The sequence below is a fragment of the Rhinoderma darwinii genome, chromosome 4 (assembly GCF_050947455.1).
Source record: "Rhinoderma darwinii isolate aRhiDar2 chromosome 4, aRhiDar2.hap1, whole genome shotgun sequence".
Classification (NCBI taxonomy): Eukaryota; Metazoa; Chordata; class Amphibia; order Anura; family Rhinodermatidae; genus Rhinoderma; species Rhinoderma darwinii.
In genome coordinates this window covers 119,751,260-119,768,955 of record NC_134690.1, presented here as the reverse complement: position 1 = coordinate 119,768,955, position 17,696 = coordinate 119,751,260, and the positions used below count along the sequence as shown (strand labels likewise).

Below are 17,696 nucleotides of genomic sequence, written 5' to 3'. Positions count from 1 at the left end.
GGAGTGGCCAGCGCAGTCCCCAGATCTCAACCCCATAGAGCTGTTGTGGGAGCAGCTTGACCGTATGGTATGCAAGAAGTGCCCATCAAGCCAATCCAACTTGTGGGAGGGGCTTCTGGAAGCATGGGGTGAAATTTCTCCCGATTACCTCAGCAAATTAACAGCTAGGATGCCAAAGGTCTGCAATGCTGTAATTGCTGCTTCTTTGACGAAAGCAAAGTTTGAAGGAGAAAATTATTATTTCAAATAAAAATCATTATTTCTAACCTTGTCAATGTCTTGACTATATTTTCTAGTCATTTTGCAACTCATTTGATAAATATAAGTGTGAGTTTTCATGGAAAACACAAAATTGTCTGGGTGACCCCAAACTTTTGAACGGTAGTGTATATATATATATATATATATATATATATATATATATATATATATATATATATATATGCACACACACACACACACACACACACACACACACACACACACAGACACACACACACAATGCATTTGGAAAGTTTCCAGACCCTTTCAATTTCTTTACAATTTGTTATGTTGAGGCCTTGTGCTAAAGTGAAAAAACATTCAAGATTTTCCCCATAATTCTTCAGTCAATACCCCATTGTGACAAAGTGAAAACAGAATGTTAGTAATCTTTGCTAATTTATTGAAAAGAAAAAACTAAAATATTACATTCATTGACATAAGTATTCAGACCCTGTACTAAGTACTTAGTAACTTTGGCAGCGATATCAGCCTCCAGTCTTCTTGGCTATGATGCCACCAGATTTGCACACCTGGATTTGAGGATTTTCTGTCATTCTTCTCTGCAGATCCTCTCAAGCTCTGTCAGGTTGGATGGGCAGGTGATGAGCAGTGCCGGGTTTCCTCCAGACATGATGCTTAGAATTGAGGCCAAAAAGTTCATTCTTGGTTTCATCAGACCACAGAATCTTGTTTCTCATCGTCTGAGATTCTTTTAGTTGCTTTTTTGCAAACTCCAGATGGGCTTTAATGCATCTTTTACTAAGGAGAGGCTTCTTTCTGTCCACTCTGCCACAAAGCCCAGATTTGTGGAGTGTTGCAGTGATGGTTGACCTTCTTGAAGTTTCTCCCATCTGCACACAGGATCTTTGGAGCTCAGCCAGAGTGAGCATTGTGTTCTTGGTCACCTCTCTTACCAAAGCCCTTTTTACTTCGTTTGGAGGGGCAGCCAGCTCTAGGAAGAGTCCTGGTTGTTCCAAACTTCTTCCATTTAAGAATTATGGATTCCACTGAGCTCCACACAATCCTGTCTCTGAGCTCTACAGGCAGTTATTTTCTCCTCATGGCTTGGTTTTGGCTCTGATATGCATTGTGAGCTGTGAGACCTTATATAGACAGGGGTGTGTCTTTCCAAATCATGTCCAATCAAATTAATTTACCACAGGTGTAGAAACATTTAGAAGATAATCTAGAGAAATAGGAGGCCCGCAAGCTAAATTTCAAGTGTCATAGCAAAGGGTCTGAATACTTATGTCCATGCGAAATTTGAGTTTTTAATTTTTAATAAATGTGCAAAAACTTCTAAAATTCTGTTCTTACTTTGTCATTATGCGGTATTGAGTGCTTTCCAAATGCACAATCTATATATATATATATATATATATATATATATATATATATATATATATATATATATATGTATAATGTATAGGGATGAACAACAGATGTATATTGCGGTAAATCATCTAATAACTGAAAACCAGCATGGATCTATTAAAAAAGGTTGTGTCTGACCTGCATGCTCGGCTTCTATAAGGAGGTATGGATAAATCTGGATGTTGGTAATGCGGTTGGATTTTGCAAATGCATTTGATACAAGACCTCACTACAGCCTTGTACTGAGGCTACAGATGCAGGGACTGGGGGACATTAGCAGTGAGTTACCACAATTATCTGTATTAGGGCTAATTTTTTTTTTTTTTATCACTTCATTTATGATCTAGTGGATAGGATTAAGAGTAAAGTGTTAGTATTTGCTGATGATACAAAACTTTGTGGGATTCTTAAAACTGAGATTGATTGTAAAATATTAAAGAAAGACGTTGGTAAGCTTGCAGTCGGGGGAAGAATGCGGCAGATACAATTTAATGTTGATACTGTACATGTAAAGTAATGCACCTAGGTTGCAGTAATATTATCACTACATATACATTAAATGGAATAAAACTGGGGATAATAGAAGAAGATAAGTACTTTTGTATTCTGGTTTCTAGTAAACTAAGCAGCAGCACTCAATGTCAAGCAGCAGCTGCAAAAGCAAATAAGATTTTAGGCTGTATAAAAAGAGTGACAAATACCTGTGATTCAAATATAATATTGACAGTCTATATATCCTTTGTATTACTGCATCCTGAATATGGGATTCAGTTTTGGGCCTCACATTGTAGCTGTAAAAAGGATATTGCAGGCGTCTAACTTGTAAGATGGGATGGGAGGTCTCTCTTTCAATGAGAGGCTAGAAAAATTGGACTTGTTCAGCTTGTAAAAAAAAAGAGTTGCTTTGGAAGTCATCTTATTAACATTTAAGTATATGTGTGGTCAATGCGTAGAACTAGCACATGATTTATTCTTTCCAAGAACTATATAAAGGACATGGGGACCTGGCTTTATATGTGGTGGAAAAGATATTCAAACATCAATGTATGAAAGGGTTCTTTACAGTTAGAATAGTTAACGTATAAAATGCCCTACCCCAAGAGGTAGTAATGACAGATATAATGACAGCATTAAATAAATGGCTAGGTGCTTATATAATGACAAATAGCATTGAGGGCTTAAATAATTTACCATTGAGCAATGTATTATTGATCTGAGAAAGGTTAAATATTTTCATAAATTCCAACCTATGTAATGAACCTAGCTCAGCATTTATCTCAATGCAAAGATACAGACAACCTGCCTGCAAATTCTTTCTATATAGCTGGTGACTAAAGATAGGCAGACGAAGGCTGGGCTGCTATCAGATCATCATTCCACTAGGAGTGTCATGGATGTGGCAAGCTCTTCTCACATTTAACATGCAGAAAGCAGACAACGTAGCCCATCTGATACCTTTGATACAATAAGTGGTCTACGCAGGTAATTGTTTTTTGTTTTTTTAGAGAGCAGTGGGCTACATGTAATGATACATACCAGAAAAGGTGTATATAGTCCTATGACACCTAGTAGACATTTTCATAGCATTATTTGCTAAATTTTCAGAAATATGGATCATAAAATCAACAGGTTTTTAAAAAAAAAACAAAACCCCAATTTCCTGTATTAAGACACTATAGGTATTTAGTTTTTACTTGCTCTAAAAGCTAAACTCTAGTAAATTCTAGAGCTTCTTATAGTATTTTTTAGAGTCCTTTAGACTGGGCCATGAATGATTATTTTAATGCACTCTGCTAGCTAGTCAGTGATCAAACATGGACTATTGCTTAGCAACAGATACAAGACGAAGCACCCTACATTGGTGTGGCCAGTGTTGTCATCTACCTGTCTTTCACAACTGCTTGCATTAAGTATTGAAGATCCATTACCAACACATTTACCGCCATGATTTCTTATAAGATGGCCATAGGTGCCTAAAGAAGTATTTTTCTTATATACATTTTTTATGTTTTTTTATACCTTTGGTGGGTTACAAGTAGGAAAATGAATGGCATGGCAGGAATCATTTTGTTGCATGGATGGAGGCCTACTTCAAAAAGCTTTTTTTTTTCCACACACCAAACATAATTATATCAACAACAGTGCATTTTCATAATAATTTTCAATGGCTTTTGTGCATCAGAAACTGAATAGCTTATGGGAAATTATTTGGACTTAAAGACTATGTACACCTTTGAAATCTTTTTTTTTATATATAAATGTCCATAAGTGTGATTGATGCAACTTTCAAAATACTTTTTATTAAAACTTATTTTTACTTTTTGACATACAGCCGCTTTGTATTCTAACATCACAAATCAGCTGTATATCTTGAACGTTGCACCAATCCAACTGATGGACATTATATATATATATATATATATATATATATATTTATATATATATATATATATATATATATATATATATGTATATACAAAAATTTCAGCCGCACAGTCAAAAAATTGTAAATGGGTGCAAGCCCGCCAGGGTCATGACCAAAAGACCCAAACAAGTAGACCCAAAAATCAGGCAGCACTCCGAAGGTAAATTGCAAAGAAAGTGGTGGTACTTTATTATGCACCTGACTGATTTCTTTGCAATTTACCTTCGGAGTGCTGCCTGATTTTTGGATATATATATATATATATATATATATATATATACATATGTAAACATATATACAAATAAAGGATTTCAAATGTGTACATAGCCTTTAATGTAACATACATCTCCAATACTGCATTCATTATTCTAAAAATGTAGTATTCATAAACCCAAGAACTAACTCTAATTATCTTGTAAGTCTTTAATTGCATTTTCAAGTTTACCATTTATTTCCCAAAGTAATAACCAGAGGTCCTTTTAAACCGGTGACCTTGATTCAGATGAAGCGGTAAATCTGCGCAAACTCATTGAGCCGTATAATGTCTCTGTTATTGTGACACCTTACATCACAGTGTGGAGGATGTATTCACATTCCAACATCTGAAAGCTATTAAGTGATGATTTTTTTCAGGGAAAATGAGGACATGTCTTAACACTAGGTTGAAAAAGATTGGAGGGAATGAAGGAGTTGCTGAAGAGAGCAGAAGCATGTTTGTTCAAATACTGTAAAAAAAAATAAAAAATCTCACGGCAGTGTGTATGAATGAGAATGCTTATCACAGCATTCTGTATAGAAGACTTTAGTGGGTTTATTTTGAGGGTGGATTCAGCTGCATGGAACGTCATGGTTGAGGCTATAATAATTGTTCTAACAGAGACAAATTGTGGAATCTCACAATAGACATGAACACTGAGCATTTACTTATTTTTTATTTCAGCAAGAGAGAAATGGGGGCAAATGTACTATAATTCCCCTGCTGTGCTGAGACTTAACCGTGGGATTTCACAACAGGCATCTCTTATTATTTTACATGCATTATTTCTCGCTACTGTATCTTCAACTTCTTTGAGATAAAAGAAACACAGACGGTCTTTTAATATAACACTGTGCTAAGCTGCAGGCTCAATTATAAGCAAGTCTATCATGGACCAGTGATTTAATATTTTCGCAACCTTTGGCTTACCCTTAAATAAAATTGTAGCAGCAATTTAACCATAAAATTCTTTACAAATTATGGGGATAATCGTGAAAATAAAAAAGAAAGAAAGAAAACCATCCTGCATTTTAATTAAATGTCTAAATATGAACTCTGTTTGAATAACATGGAGATGATTTTATAGCATCGTCCAGTGAGCAATCCATTATTTTGTCGTTGGCAATTTTCCCATTGCAAATATGAATAAAATCCATAAATTAAAATGTGATTTCAAGTAACATCCAAAATGACAAAAAGTGAGAATAGCAGGGAGTCGAGCCAGCAAAAATAAAAAGTGGATTTAAAAGAACAATACTGGTGTGTATAATAATTCACTAAAATAATTCAGATTATCAAGCCATGTACATGAGTAAGAGGATTATAAAATAAGAAAGATTTGTTCTATGTATATGAAAAGTACTTTGAAATTAGAGTTTGGCAAATTCCTAAAAACGAAGCAATACATATCTTTTTAAGCTGCGTAGATGATACAAATGGGATCAGGTGTAGAAAGGAAAAGTAAGTAGAAATAGTGGTGTTGTCATGGCAACCAGATTTCAGATGTCCCCTTGAGGAGGAAAGGAGGAAATGTAGGCAAGCAAGAAAGCATCTTTTAGGTAGCACCACCATATTTTTTGTCCACTATGTATTATACACAGCTTTATGAACTCCTCCCAATATTTAGAGTTTAAGTCCTATCTCCTGGGAAGGAACCCAAAATGGGCCAAAATACCAGTTTTTATGAAAATCTGCATAAGCCCTACCATTAAAACGAGACTTTTGAGGGGTATGTTCTAAAACTGGTTAAAATATTTACAAGTAATTGCATAAACAAATTAAAAGTAACAGTTAATAAAACAGGCCTCATGCATGTGTGGTCAAAAAGTGGAGGCGTGGAGCCGTCTATAGCAACCAATTAAATCAGCTATTTTAATTTTTGTAGACGGTGCTTTAGAAATGACAGCTGAAAAACGGCAATGCTGCAATGGGCAGGGTCGGTTTTTTCTACATGAGGCCCTATGGATGGATCTAATTGTATTGTATGCACCTCCTCTGGTTATAGAGTAAAACTCTATCCATGCTCCATGAATCATAGTAAAAAACAAACAAACACCAAAAGACATTTAAAATCTGATGTTATTTCTTTGAGATTAACTAGAACTTAAAATGTGTTTTCTTTTGAGACGTGTGGGGTCTTCAGTGCTGTATACAAACTAATTCTAGCATAGTAAAAATAGATACCACCTGGAGCAGGATAGTTATACAGACACAATCATGCTGCCATATGTTCTCATGAAAAGATCTAATTTGTGTATATTAAATCAGAGTTATTGAACTACTTGACTTATGAAGTGGAGAAAACCACTAACTGCAGCATAAAGTGCCAAAGAGCAAAGATGGTCAACTGTCTATGTCCTAGCTGTAAACTGTACTTCCCATGATGTGTCACAGCTGCTGAGGATGAAAGTAAGGAACTTGCAATGAAATGTTATTCCTTCTCCAAAAACCTACAATACAAAGTATCAAGAATAGGAAAGCAAACACTGAATATTCCAGTACACTGAATGAAAAAAAATAAAGAAATTATCATATTAAAGGTGGTTATCTGGTGTGCACAATTTATTTTCAGAAAGATGGTTCCCGGGAGATTAGTTAAATGAAGAGGACCCTGCTGCTTGTCACCCCCATGATCATCTGCTGGGGAAAGTGTAGTACAAGGTCTAATTTTTCCTGCAGCGCCTCTACAGAGAAAATGAAGCATTACACTTCACTCATTTAAATCATTGGGAGTATATTGATTTCAATTTACACTGGGGGTTCTAGCTAATAGTTGGTGTTTCAATGAGCTCAACATGCTTTTTTAGGGCTTTAAAAGAAGGAATCTCTACACCTGACGACCTCTTTAAAGCCTATTACATTATTAAAAGCAACACAGCTTTAAATTATAATAACATTAAATTGACATACAAAACCAAATGTAAAGTGTTAATAAATAGCAAATTTGTTTGTAATTGAATATGACAATCAGGCGTGTCTGAAAGACAGAAGTGTCAATTCACAATACAGTGTAACCAATCCTAAGGTAATTAAAACTGAATAATGAGCTGTAATGTAAATTGACTTAGAGAAACAGTAATGCTAATTGAAATGTAACATGTATGCTTATCTAAATATTTGTGTACATGTTGTTTATTTAAATTCATGATTTTCGATATGGTAATGGTATTACCATTCAATCAGAGTAGTGTACACTTGTTTATACTGTGTTTGGAAAACACATTAATGTAGGTTAGAAGGATGTCATGCTATAATAGCATAGCGGTGATGGGGATGAATTTGCATAGTGTCTGGTCTTGTAAAGTTATATGAAAGGCATGTAATGAAATAAAGGGTAATGAGTTGAGCCCTTCTTCTGCCATATACTGTGTACGTGGGGAGAAAGCAATGACACTAAGATTAAAGCTGCATTTGCACAGGTGTCCATCTTCTAGTTGAAATGAAACCTATAAACCTTCTCCGTTCATGTATATTTAGACTCTTTTTACAAATAGACAGTAACTTGTTTTCCTTCCTTGAAAACGTGTGAAACTACTAAGCCCGCCTGACAGGACAGTTCTCATAGTCTCATAGAAAGATGTCCACTATATGCAGGTTACTACATGGCACAGGTTATCCATCTTTTGGCTGCTCATTCTACATCTAGTCGACTCTGTTGTGGGTAATAATATAAAAACAGCAGAACAGTTAATAGTTTTATTGGGTCTCTTTGCGTTTGAAATGGCCAGGTACAACACCAGAGGCACTTGGGGTCAAAAGTTGTTGTATTTGTTGCTGTTTAGTATCCATGAACTACTACCATGCTGTACACATATCCTGCATGCAAACATCACAGCGCCAAAGTGAAATGAATACCCCTTTTATTGTGAAAGTTAAACACATTTAGAAATTAAAACTACAAAACCTGAGAGAGGCTTTAATGTCAAGTAACACTGTCTCCATAGGCAAATCAATAAAATGGCACTGTTAATCACGGGTAAAACAGATTTACTGAACTATATTAAATTACAGATAATGGTACAAAAATAAAACATTTTTCACATAAGCATTAAACACATACAGTACTATTTTCCAAACATACACAGTACGTTTAACATATAAATCACATTTATCCCTTCATATCATCTATTGACATGATATAGAGATACATCATGCCACATTTCAAGAACATTATTGTACTGTTAGTTGCTGAGCACTAAAAAGAAAGTATTGATGCCCAGAATTGAGAACGGTTCTTGGAGATATACATATATTTTGTTTCTCAGTAGTTAGTGGTACCAGGGTAAGATCTGGAGGTCACTGGGACATACAGTCTTGCATCCTGCAGGCATACAGTCTAGCCTGGCTTAAAACGAAAAAATACCTAATCTCATACATCATATCATGTTTTTCATAGTCTTTCATCATACATCTGAGATACTGTAGTCTGGTGCCTAGGGTAGGTAGTATTGACCTTTTTCACAATAAGCCCTTGTAAATTAGGAATCCAATTTCAACATTTTAACTTTGTTAATATTTTAAAATATATATATATTTAAATAGTCCATTTTGTGCAATAAAATTGTCATAGACAATTGACGCTCTTCTAAAGAGCGGTAATCCAGTTTCCATGTACTCAAGTGCTCCCTCTACACCCTTGACTGATATGACCGAGGACATAACCTCTGTTTGACCATCACCCCAGTCACCTCTTTTTAAACAATAATCTCCCCAATATTGACATTTGGACAGATTATTGTCACCACATTTTGCCTGTTTTTTTTTATTTCTTCCTTGTTTAAAACAGACATGGCTAAATGACAAAAGGGCAGTAGTATTAAGCTGAATATTTCCAGCTAAACTTTTGAAATTAGGTGGTTTTCTCCAAATAAGTACATCTCTATTGCAACAATACTTTGTTTTTGTTTTTTGTTTTTTAATCAAATGTCTCTCCAGTAAAATAATCATTTCAAATGTCTTTGCTTCAGAGAAAAGCAGGTACACAGAAAAAATATATAGTCACCTAATTATTAATACTTTTTTTTTTTTAAATATCAGCACATTACAACTTTTTGAGTTACATTCCTTCACCGTATTAGCAGTAGTTAAAACTTATTCACAGTAAAATCTGGAATAATTCGAAGAAAATACATTTATAATGTTAAGCTTGTAGAGATCAATGATCCTAGAGGGAAAACATCCCTTTTGTTCCTCAGACAGTGATGGAAATGCAAATGTCTGTTAAGATGCCTTAGAACTTTCTGCTTTCTTTCGGATAAATAGTTCTATCCCGTCTCAGTATTTCAATTGACTTTTACCCGTAAAATCATTACAAGAAAGAAACAGCCATAATCTTAGATAATGCATCCCCATAGTGCTAACAGTTGGGTGTCTTGAGCAATCCAATTCTTAGTCTTCACAAGCTTGTGTCTCCGTTCTGCTTGTACTCCGATAAGATGTTGAGAGTCATCTCTTCACTTTTGGATTGTACATTTGCTTCACTTCTTCTGGACGCTTTTCTAGTTGCCCTTGACAGCTTCCGCCGAAAGGTGTCTCCTGCCAAGAAATATAGGATGGGATCCACACAGCTATTGAGGCTAGCAAGACCCCTAGTCACTTGGTACGTGGCATATACTCTGTCATTGAATGAACACATTTCGGGGGACTGAAAATCCAGCCTGGCTCTCAAATTCAGATTCTTCATCACATGGAAAGGAAGATATGATACCGCAAAGACAGTCAAGACAATAATGACCAGATAAATAGATTTTTTTCTCAGGGGAGCATTGTTCATATCTTTATAGATCAAAGCTCTAACAATTAATCCATAACATCCTAGAATTAGTATAAACGGGATGCAGAAACCAAAGACAGTGGTACACATGCTGTATATGAAGTAGCTTCTTAAGTAATCATCAGAAGATGTGTCAAAACATGTAATGGTTTTATTTTTCCTCATTGCGGTTCCAGAGAAAAAAAGGATGGGAGAGATACCAGCAATAACAATGAACCAGACGAGAGCACTGATGTAGATGGAATTTTTCTTCTTCAGCCTCCCAAGTGATTTGAGTGGATGCACTACCCCTGTGTATCGGTGGACACTGATACAAGTCAGGAACAGAATGCTTCCATAGAGGTTGACATGAAATATAAACCTTTGCAATTTGCACATGGCATCCCCAAAAATCCAATCAGTTTTATTGAAATAATAAAAAATGAGTGCTGGGAGGGAAAGGACATATAAAAAATCTGCAAGTGCCAAATTGAACATGTAGACGGAGATACTGCTCCATGGTTTCATGTGAAAGATGAACATCCATATTGCCACACTATTACCAATAAATCCTGTGATACAAACCACTATATACACAGCAGGGAGGTAATAGAATTGAAAGCCTGTCTTTGTCAGAGAGCATTTTGTGACATTCCCAGTAGATGAGCCACTTGCCAGCAAAGTGCTTTGAGTAACATTCAAAAGAGCTGATAGAAAGACTTCTGTCATGGTCTTTTCAAGTCAAAACAGGCAGGGAGTGGAAAACAACGAGGTTGGTGGCTGCAATCATCTAAAAGGAAAAAGGGAAGGAGGAGGTAGTAGTTACTAAATTATCAATCAGGTAAAGACGGGAGCGCAGAATAACCCCTAATACTGAATTACATTGCACTGCTATACAATCAGCAAACTTCCCGGCTTATTCTACACTATTCAATGCAGGAGACCAGTAGAGATGAGCAAATCTTTTTAAGAAAATCTTTTTATCCATTGAATCTGTAGGAGACAAATCAGCCTAATTCTCTGCAAATCTCCAAACTGGCAAATCAATTCTCTCATCTCTAGTGACCAAATGTCAGGACAGAATACCAAAGGACAATGGACTTATGCAAGCTGCAACCTTGTAGCAAACAATGAAAGTTATGTGGGGTCATCTCATTAACATGGAAGGAAGTGCAAAGGGCACAATCTATAAAAACTTCCACCCACTTGCATTGCACGGGTGTGTACAACTGGTTTTCTTTTACAAGCCATGCCTACCTCACAGAGTAGTCCTTCTGATCTTTGCAATCAAAAACCACTGTCGTTGTCATCTCAGGAACCCATAAACCACAAGAGAGAGTGTGCAAAAAGTTGCATTGCCGCTGTCGCACAGTGCAGGAGTCTGCCTTTCCACATTGATTCCTTCACACAGAGAAAGTGTACAGCAATACTTCTCCAGAGAATGAGAGAGACACAGTGAGAAGGGGAGGGAGGCAAAGAGAGATGGTGGGTGGGAGCACAGTTCACCCTCCTTACTAAGTTGTCACAGGCAGCAGCAGGCGTGGTCTCCCAGCTCATCCCTCTAAAACAACATGCATTCTGATAAGAAGTAGTTCCCACAGGCTTGCATTATTCTCTGCTTGCCGTTCCCTATGATCCTTTTTGACAACTATAGTGAAGGAAAGAAGGTTTTCTTGGCAGCAGGAAACTGAAAATCAGTTGTGTTTGGTTTTTGATCAGATGTATTCAGATTAGAAGAGAGTTAGTGCAACTATGGTGAGGACAGCAGCAAGTTGCCATCAATATAAAAGATTTGTGAAGAACACATCTCTAGCAAAACACAACCCTAACCAGCAAAGCAGAGCCACAACTGCATTAGTGACAATACAAACATAGGACACTGCAAAAATAATAGTTGTATTAACAATGATGGGAAGACAAGTCTCCCCGAGAAGAGAACTTAAAAAAGGCTGTGGTGTCTGTCTGACTTCAGTGCCTGCCAATATATTACATTACAGAGCTCTCAGTGCATTAAACCCCCATGTGTAGTGACTGATCTACACATTGCACTGGAATGCTTCATAGTGATGTCCAGTCTCTCAAGCTATTAACCTCTCTAATTATATTATACAGTTATTTCTCCCTCCAATCCAGTCGTCACCGCACCCATTCCTGCTGTTCCTCCTGCTACACTTCCTGTCTGTACCAGTGCAGACCCCCTGTGCTGCTTGCCGCTACCTCCACGCTATGACGGAGACCCGAGGACCTGTAGGGGATTTTTGAATCAGTGCCTGATCCACTTCAGACTACATGGCAGGTCCTTCTCTTCGGATGACGTCAGGATCGCCTTCATCATCTCTCTCCGTACTGGCAAAGCCCTGGCATGGGCAAATCCTCTGTGGGAACATCAGGGACCAGAGACCCGTGACTTGCAGTGCTTCTTACGGACCTTCCGCTAGATCTTTGAGGAACCTGGGAGAGTTTCTTCGGCTGCTGCATCTCTGCTGATCCTACACCAGGGAGATCTGTCCATGGGCGAGTATGCCATTCAGTTCCGTATCCTGGCTGCTGAGGTAACCTGGAACAACGAGGCTTTGGTGGCCACATTCTGGCAGGGACTGTCTTTGGGGATTAAGGACGAGCTTGCCGCTCGCGATCTGCTATCTACCCTCGACGATCTTATCCTACTTGCCACCAGGGTTGACATGAGGATCCGGGAGCATTCCCAAGAGGTTCTCCGGGAGAGAGAACTTCCTAGATATGTCAGGATGATGGAGGATCGAGGATGAAGTGAAGGCTTTTTTGAGACTAATAAATGCGGACTCTGCCTCTGGGGTCCACACCTTGGCGTTCACACCCTTCTTGGTAAGGGTGGAAATAGGAGATGTCAGTGATGAGAAGTTTGGGATAAACTGCCGGTAGAAATTGGCGAATCCCAGGAAACGCTGTATGGACCTCAGACCTTGAGGACGTGGCCACTCCAGGACAGCTCTCACTTTCTCAGGATCCATCTTGAGACCTTGATCTGAGATGATGTAGCCCAGGAAGGGCAGAGAACTCCTTTCAAAGACGCACTTCTCCAGTTTGGCTTATAAACGATTCTCCCTTAATCGTAGTAGAACTTGACGGACATGCCTCCGATGAGTCGTCGGATCTGGGGAGAAAATCAAAATATCATCGAGATAAACAACAACACAGATATAGAGGAGATCTCGGAAGATATCATTAACAAATTACCTGGAAGACTGTGGTAGCGCTACACAGTCCAAATGGCATCCCCAGGTATTCATAGTGCCCATCTCGAGTGTTGAACGCCGTCTTCCACTCATCCCCTTGACGGATTCGGATCAAATTATAAGCCCCACGCAAGTCTAGTTTAAAAAAATTTGAGCTCCTCGTATACGGTCAAACAGTTCAGATATAAGTGGCAACGGGTATTTGTTCTTGACCATGATCTGGTTGAGACCACGGTAGTCAATGCAGGATTGAAGAGATCCGTCTTTCTTTTTAACGAAGAAGAACCCAGCCCCGGCCGGGGAGGAAGACTTTCGTATGAAACCCCTCTCCAAATTCTCCTTGACATAGGCCAACATGGATAGAGACTCTGGCAAGGAGAGAGAATATACTCAGCCATGGGGGAGAGAGGCATCAGGAACCAGTTCAATGGGGCAGTCATAAGTCCGAGGTGGAGGCAGCATCTCAGCCTCCCTTTTGCTGAAGACATCTGCAAACTGAGCGAACTGGGGGGGGGCAGTCCCGCCAATGAGGTAGAGGAGGCTGGACAAGATGGATCTGCAACAGACAACGACCAAGGCACTTGAAGCCCCATTGGAGAACCTCTCCGGAAATTCCAGTCCAGGACTGGTGCATGCAGTCGAAGCCAAGGCAGGCCCAGCAGAACAGGATTGATGGCCTTGGGCAAAACAAGGAAAGAAATTAATTCAGAATGAAGGACTCCAACATGGAGCTTCAACGGCTTGGCTTTAGAAACGATGGGATCAGGCAGAGGCAGTCGATTCACTGAGGCAACAGCCAAAGATCTATCCAGGGGAACTGTGGGCAACTGAAGATGATCCACTAGCTCCTTTTGGATGAAGTTTTCCGCACACCCAGAGTCAAGATAGGCAGAAACTTGATGCGTCCTCTCGCCGGATACTAGGTTCACAGGAATAGTCAGCTTGTAACAGAATGCTTTATTTGGTACCGTTCCACCTAGGGTTGTCTCTCCAACCAATCCTAGGCAATGGGGTCTCTCTGGCCTCTGGGGGCACAGACGCACAATATGGCCTCTGAAGCCGCAATACAGACAAAGTCCAGAAGTGCGTCTGCGTTGTTTCTCCTGGATAGACAATTTGACATGCTTCCTCTGCTTAGGATCTTCTGGTAGGACGACTGAGGAGGATTGTAAGGATTGCTGGAAAGTAGAATCCAGCCTTCTGGGAGGACTTTTGTTCGGTTGGCAAACAGGAGAAGAATTCTCCGATGGGGACACAGTTCTAAACAGGCTGGGTACCCTGGTGTTCGTAAAACCCAAGACCTGATTGTTCATGACTTTTGGTGGCCCACGCTACCCAAGGGTGTTGTGGACTTTGTCTCTTCTTGCACGGTGTGTGCTTCTAACAAGGTTACTCACTACAAGCCTGCCGGCCTTCGTCAACCTCTGACTGTACCCAATGCCCCCTGGCAGCACATTGCGATGGACTTTGTCACCGACCTTCCTCTCTCAGCAGGATGCAACACTGTCTGGGTGGTGGTGGACCGGTTCTCGAAGATGGCACATTTTATCCCGCTGACCGGCCTACCTTATGCTCCCCGACTGGCGAGTCTCTTCATTCAGCACATCTTCCGCTTGCATGGCTTGCCCCTTCACATTGTGTCCGATCGAGGGGTTCAGTTTACCTCGAAATTCTGGAGGGCTCTCTGTAAACTCCTGGATGTGAGATTGGACTTTTCCTCAGCCTATCTTCCCCAGTCCAATGGGCAAGTCGTAAGGATCAACCAGATCATGGAGAATTATCTCCGTCCCTTCATCTCCTTACAGCATGATAACTGGGTACAGCTTCTTCCATGGTCCGAGTTCTCGTACAACAACCACACAAGCGAGTCCACCACTTCCACTCCGTTTTACATTATGTACAGTCAACATCCTAGAGTCCCTCTTCCAGTGTCTACTACTTCTCAGGTACCCGCTGCTGAGTCTGCATTTAGGGACTTTCTGCAAATCTGGCAACAGACCCGGTCCTCTATTTTGCTGGCTGTCAATCGCATGAAGCGAAAAGCGGATACAAAATGAATAGAGCCGCCTCAGTATTTTCCAGGTACCAAAGTTTGTCTGTTTACACTGAACATTCGTTTGAAGTTGCCTTCATACAAGTTTGCTCCCAGGTTCCTCAGTCCTTTTGAGATTCTGCAACAGATTAACCCTGTCTCCTATAAACTGCGGCTGCCTCCTACCCTCAGAATCCCCAACTCCTTTCATGTGTCCCTCCTGAAACCAGTGGTCCTGAACCACTACAGCAAGACTTCCAGTTCCACAACTGCTTCCAGCGGTTCTTCTGATGTGTTTGAGGTGCGGGAGATCCTGGACTGTAAGAGGGTAGGAGGAAGGTCTTTCTATTTGTTGCACTGGAGAGGGTTTGGTCCTGAGGAGAGGTCCTGGGAGCCGGAGGAGAACCTCGATGCCCCTGCTCTAGTTAAGAAGTTCCTCTCTCGCTCTGGTCCCAAGAAGAGGGGTGGCCGTAAAAGGGGGGATACTGTAACATCCATGGCCGCCGGCCGTCAGGTCTACACACCTCCTGACGCCCGCAGCCATGGATCTGTGAGCGCTGGTCCCCATCTCCTTCCCAGAAGATGCCAATGCTCACTTCTGCTCCGGTCCGCTGTGTCCCGTAGGGTGCGCGCGCGCTTGTGCCAGCTCTTAAAGGGCCAGCGTGCACACATGAAGAAAATAATCATAAACACACATGATTTCCTGGACTATAAGAAGGCCCCAGCCCATCTGATCCTTGCCTGAGCGTTGTTAGTATATCCAAAGTCTATCTTGCAAATGGTCCCAGTGTTTTCCGTTCCAGTTGTTACCCGTGCCCTGTTACCTGTTCCTGTTTCCTGTGCTGTGTTCTTGTTCCTGTTCCTACTAGTTGGAGTCGTGTCTACTCGACCTGCTGTTGTTTGCCATGTCCTGTTTCATCCTCCACGTCCTGTGTCATCTGCCACATCCAGAGGGATTCGCCACATCTGGCGGAACCTGCGGCACCTGCTGTCATTCGCCACGTCTGGCGTTACCTGCTACATCCACCTCCATCCATGCCAGAGCTGCGGGCACTGTCTGGACCATCCAGGTACCCTTGTGCGGGACTTTGTATTGCTGGGGTTCCCTGTTGTTTGGCCAGCTGCCTCCCTGCTACAGCGGTGCGGCCTAGTGGGTCCATATACCCACAAACTGTGACACACTACATATAATATAATGTTATAAATATATAAACTCCTAGAACAGTGCGGTAACGGGCTAAGATATGTCCACAAGGGACCTCTTCCCTTTCATAACAATAAGGCCACTCCACAATTAATGCCATACAGAAAAACGGAGTACAATAGCCATGTATATAAAAATATAACTATTTTATTTGACATGAAGATTTAGACAGACAATTAAAAATGGTATCAAAATCTAGAAGACTCTATACAAGTTCACATGTACATGTCAGGATAAGGAAACCTATGCGGTAGACAAGGTGTACTATAATCTATATGTTAAGGTATAGGTAATGCAGTGTTCCAAGAATGGTGGTACCCTATCAAAAGTGCAAGTGCATAAAGTCTGGACATTTCAGTCCATATTATGGAAGGGAATGCCACTAATGTCCATTAAAAAGCAACACCTTGCCCATCTCACTGGTCCTAGCAGTCTGCATGATGTGTGTTGAACCCCTCTACTATATAGAGGTGACATTTACTACATATAATATAATGTACACTACACTACACTAGCTTACTAGATAGAGGAAATATTTACTACATATAATATAATATAATGTACACTACACTAGCTTACTAGATACTGGAGATATTCACTACATATAATATAATGTACACTACACTAGCTTACTAGATAGAGGAGATATTAATTACATATAATATAATGTACACTACAGTACACCAGTTAACTAGATAGAGGAGATATTCACTACATATAATAGAATGAACACTGCCCTAGCTTACTAGATAGAGGTTATATTCACTACATATAATATATTGTACACTTCACTAGCTTACTAGAAAGAGGTGATACTATTTATAATATAATTTACACTACACTAGCTTACTAAATATAGGTGATGTTCACTACATATTATATAATGTACAATACACTAGCTTACTAGAAAGAGGTGATATTCACTACATATAATATAATGTACACTACACTAGCTTACTAGATAGAGGTGATATTCACTACATATAATATAAAGTACACTACACTAGCTTACTAGATGGAGGTGATATTTACTACATATAATATAATGTACACTACACTAGCTTACTAGATAGAGGAGATATTCACTACATATAATATAAAGTACACTACACTAGCTTACTAGATGGAGGTGATATTTACTACATATAATATAATGTACACTACACTAGCTTAC

General features: G+C 39.6%; 1 protein-coding gene across 1 annotated transcript; it reads right to left on the bottom strand.

Annotated features, from left to right (window-relative positions):
- Window positions 1-8,001: 8,001 nt before the first annotated feature.
- Window positions 8,002-11,533, bottom strand: P2RY1 (purinergic receptor P2Y1). Its single transcript, XM_075861521.1, has 2 exons — window positions 11,329-11,533; window positions 8,002-10,861 (listed from the first exon to the last, which is right to left on the bottom strand). Exon 2 carries the CDS (start codon window positions 10,798-10,800, stop codon window positions 9,715-9,717), a length of 1,086 nt encoding a protein of 361 aa, XP_075717636.1. The 5' UTR covers window positions 10,801-10,861; window positions 11,329-11,533; the 3' UTR covers window positions 8,002-9,714.
- Window positions 11,534-17,696: the final 6,163 nt, after the last annotated feature.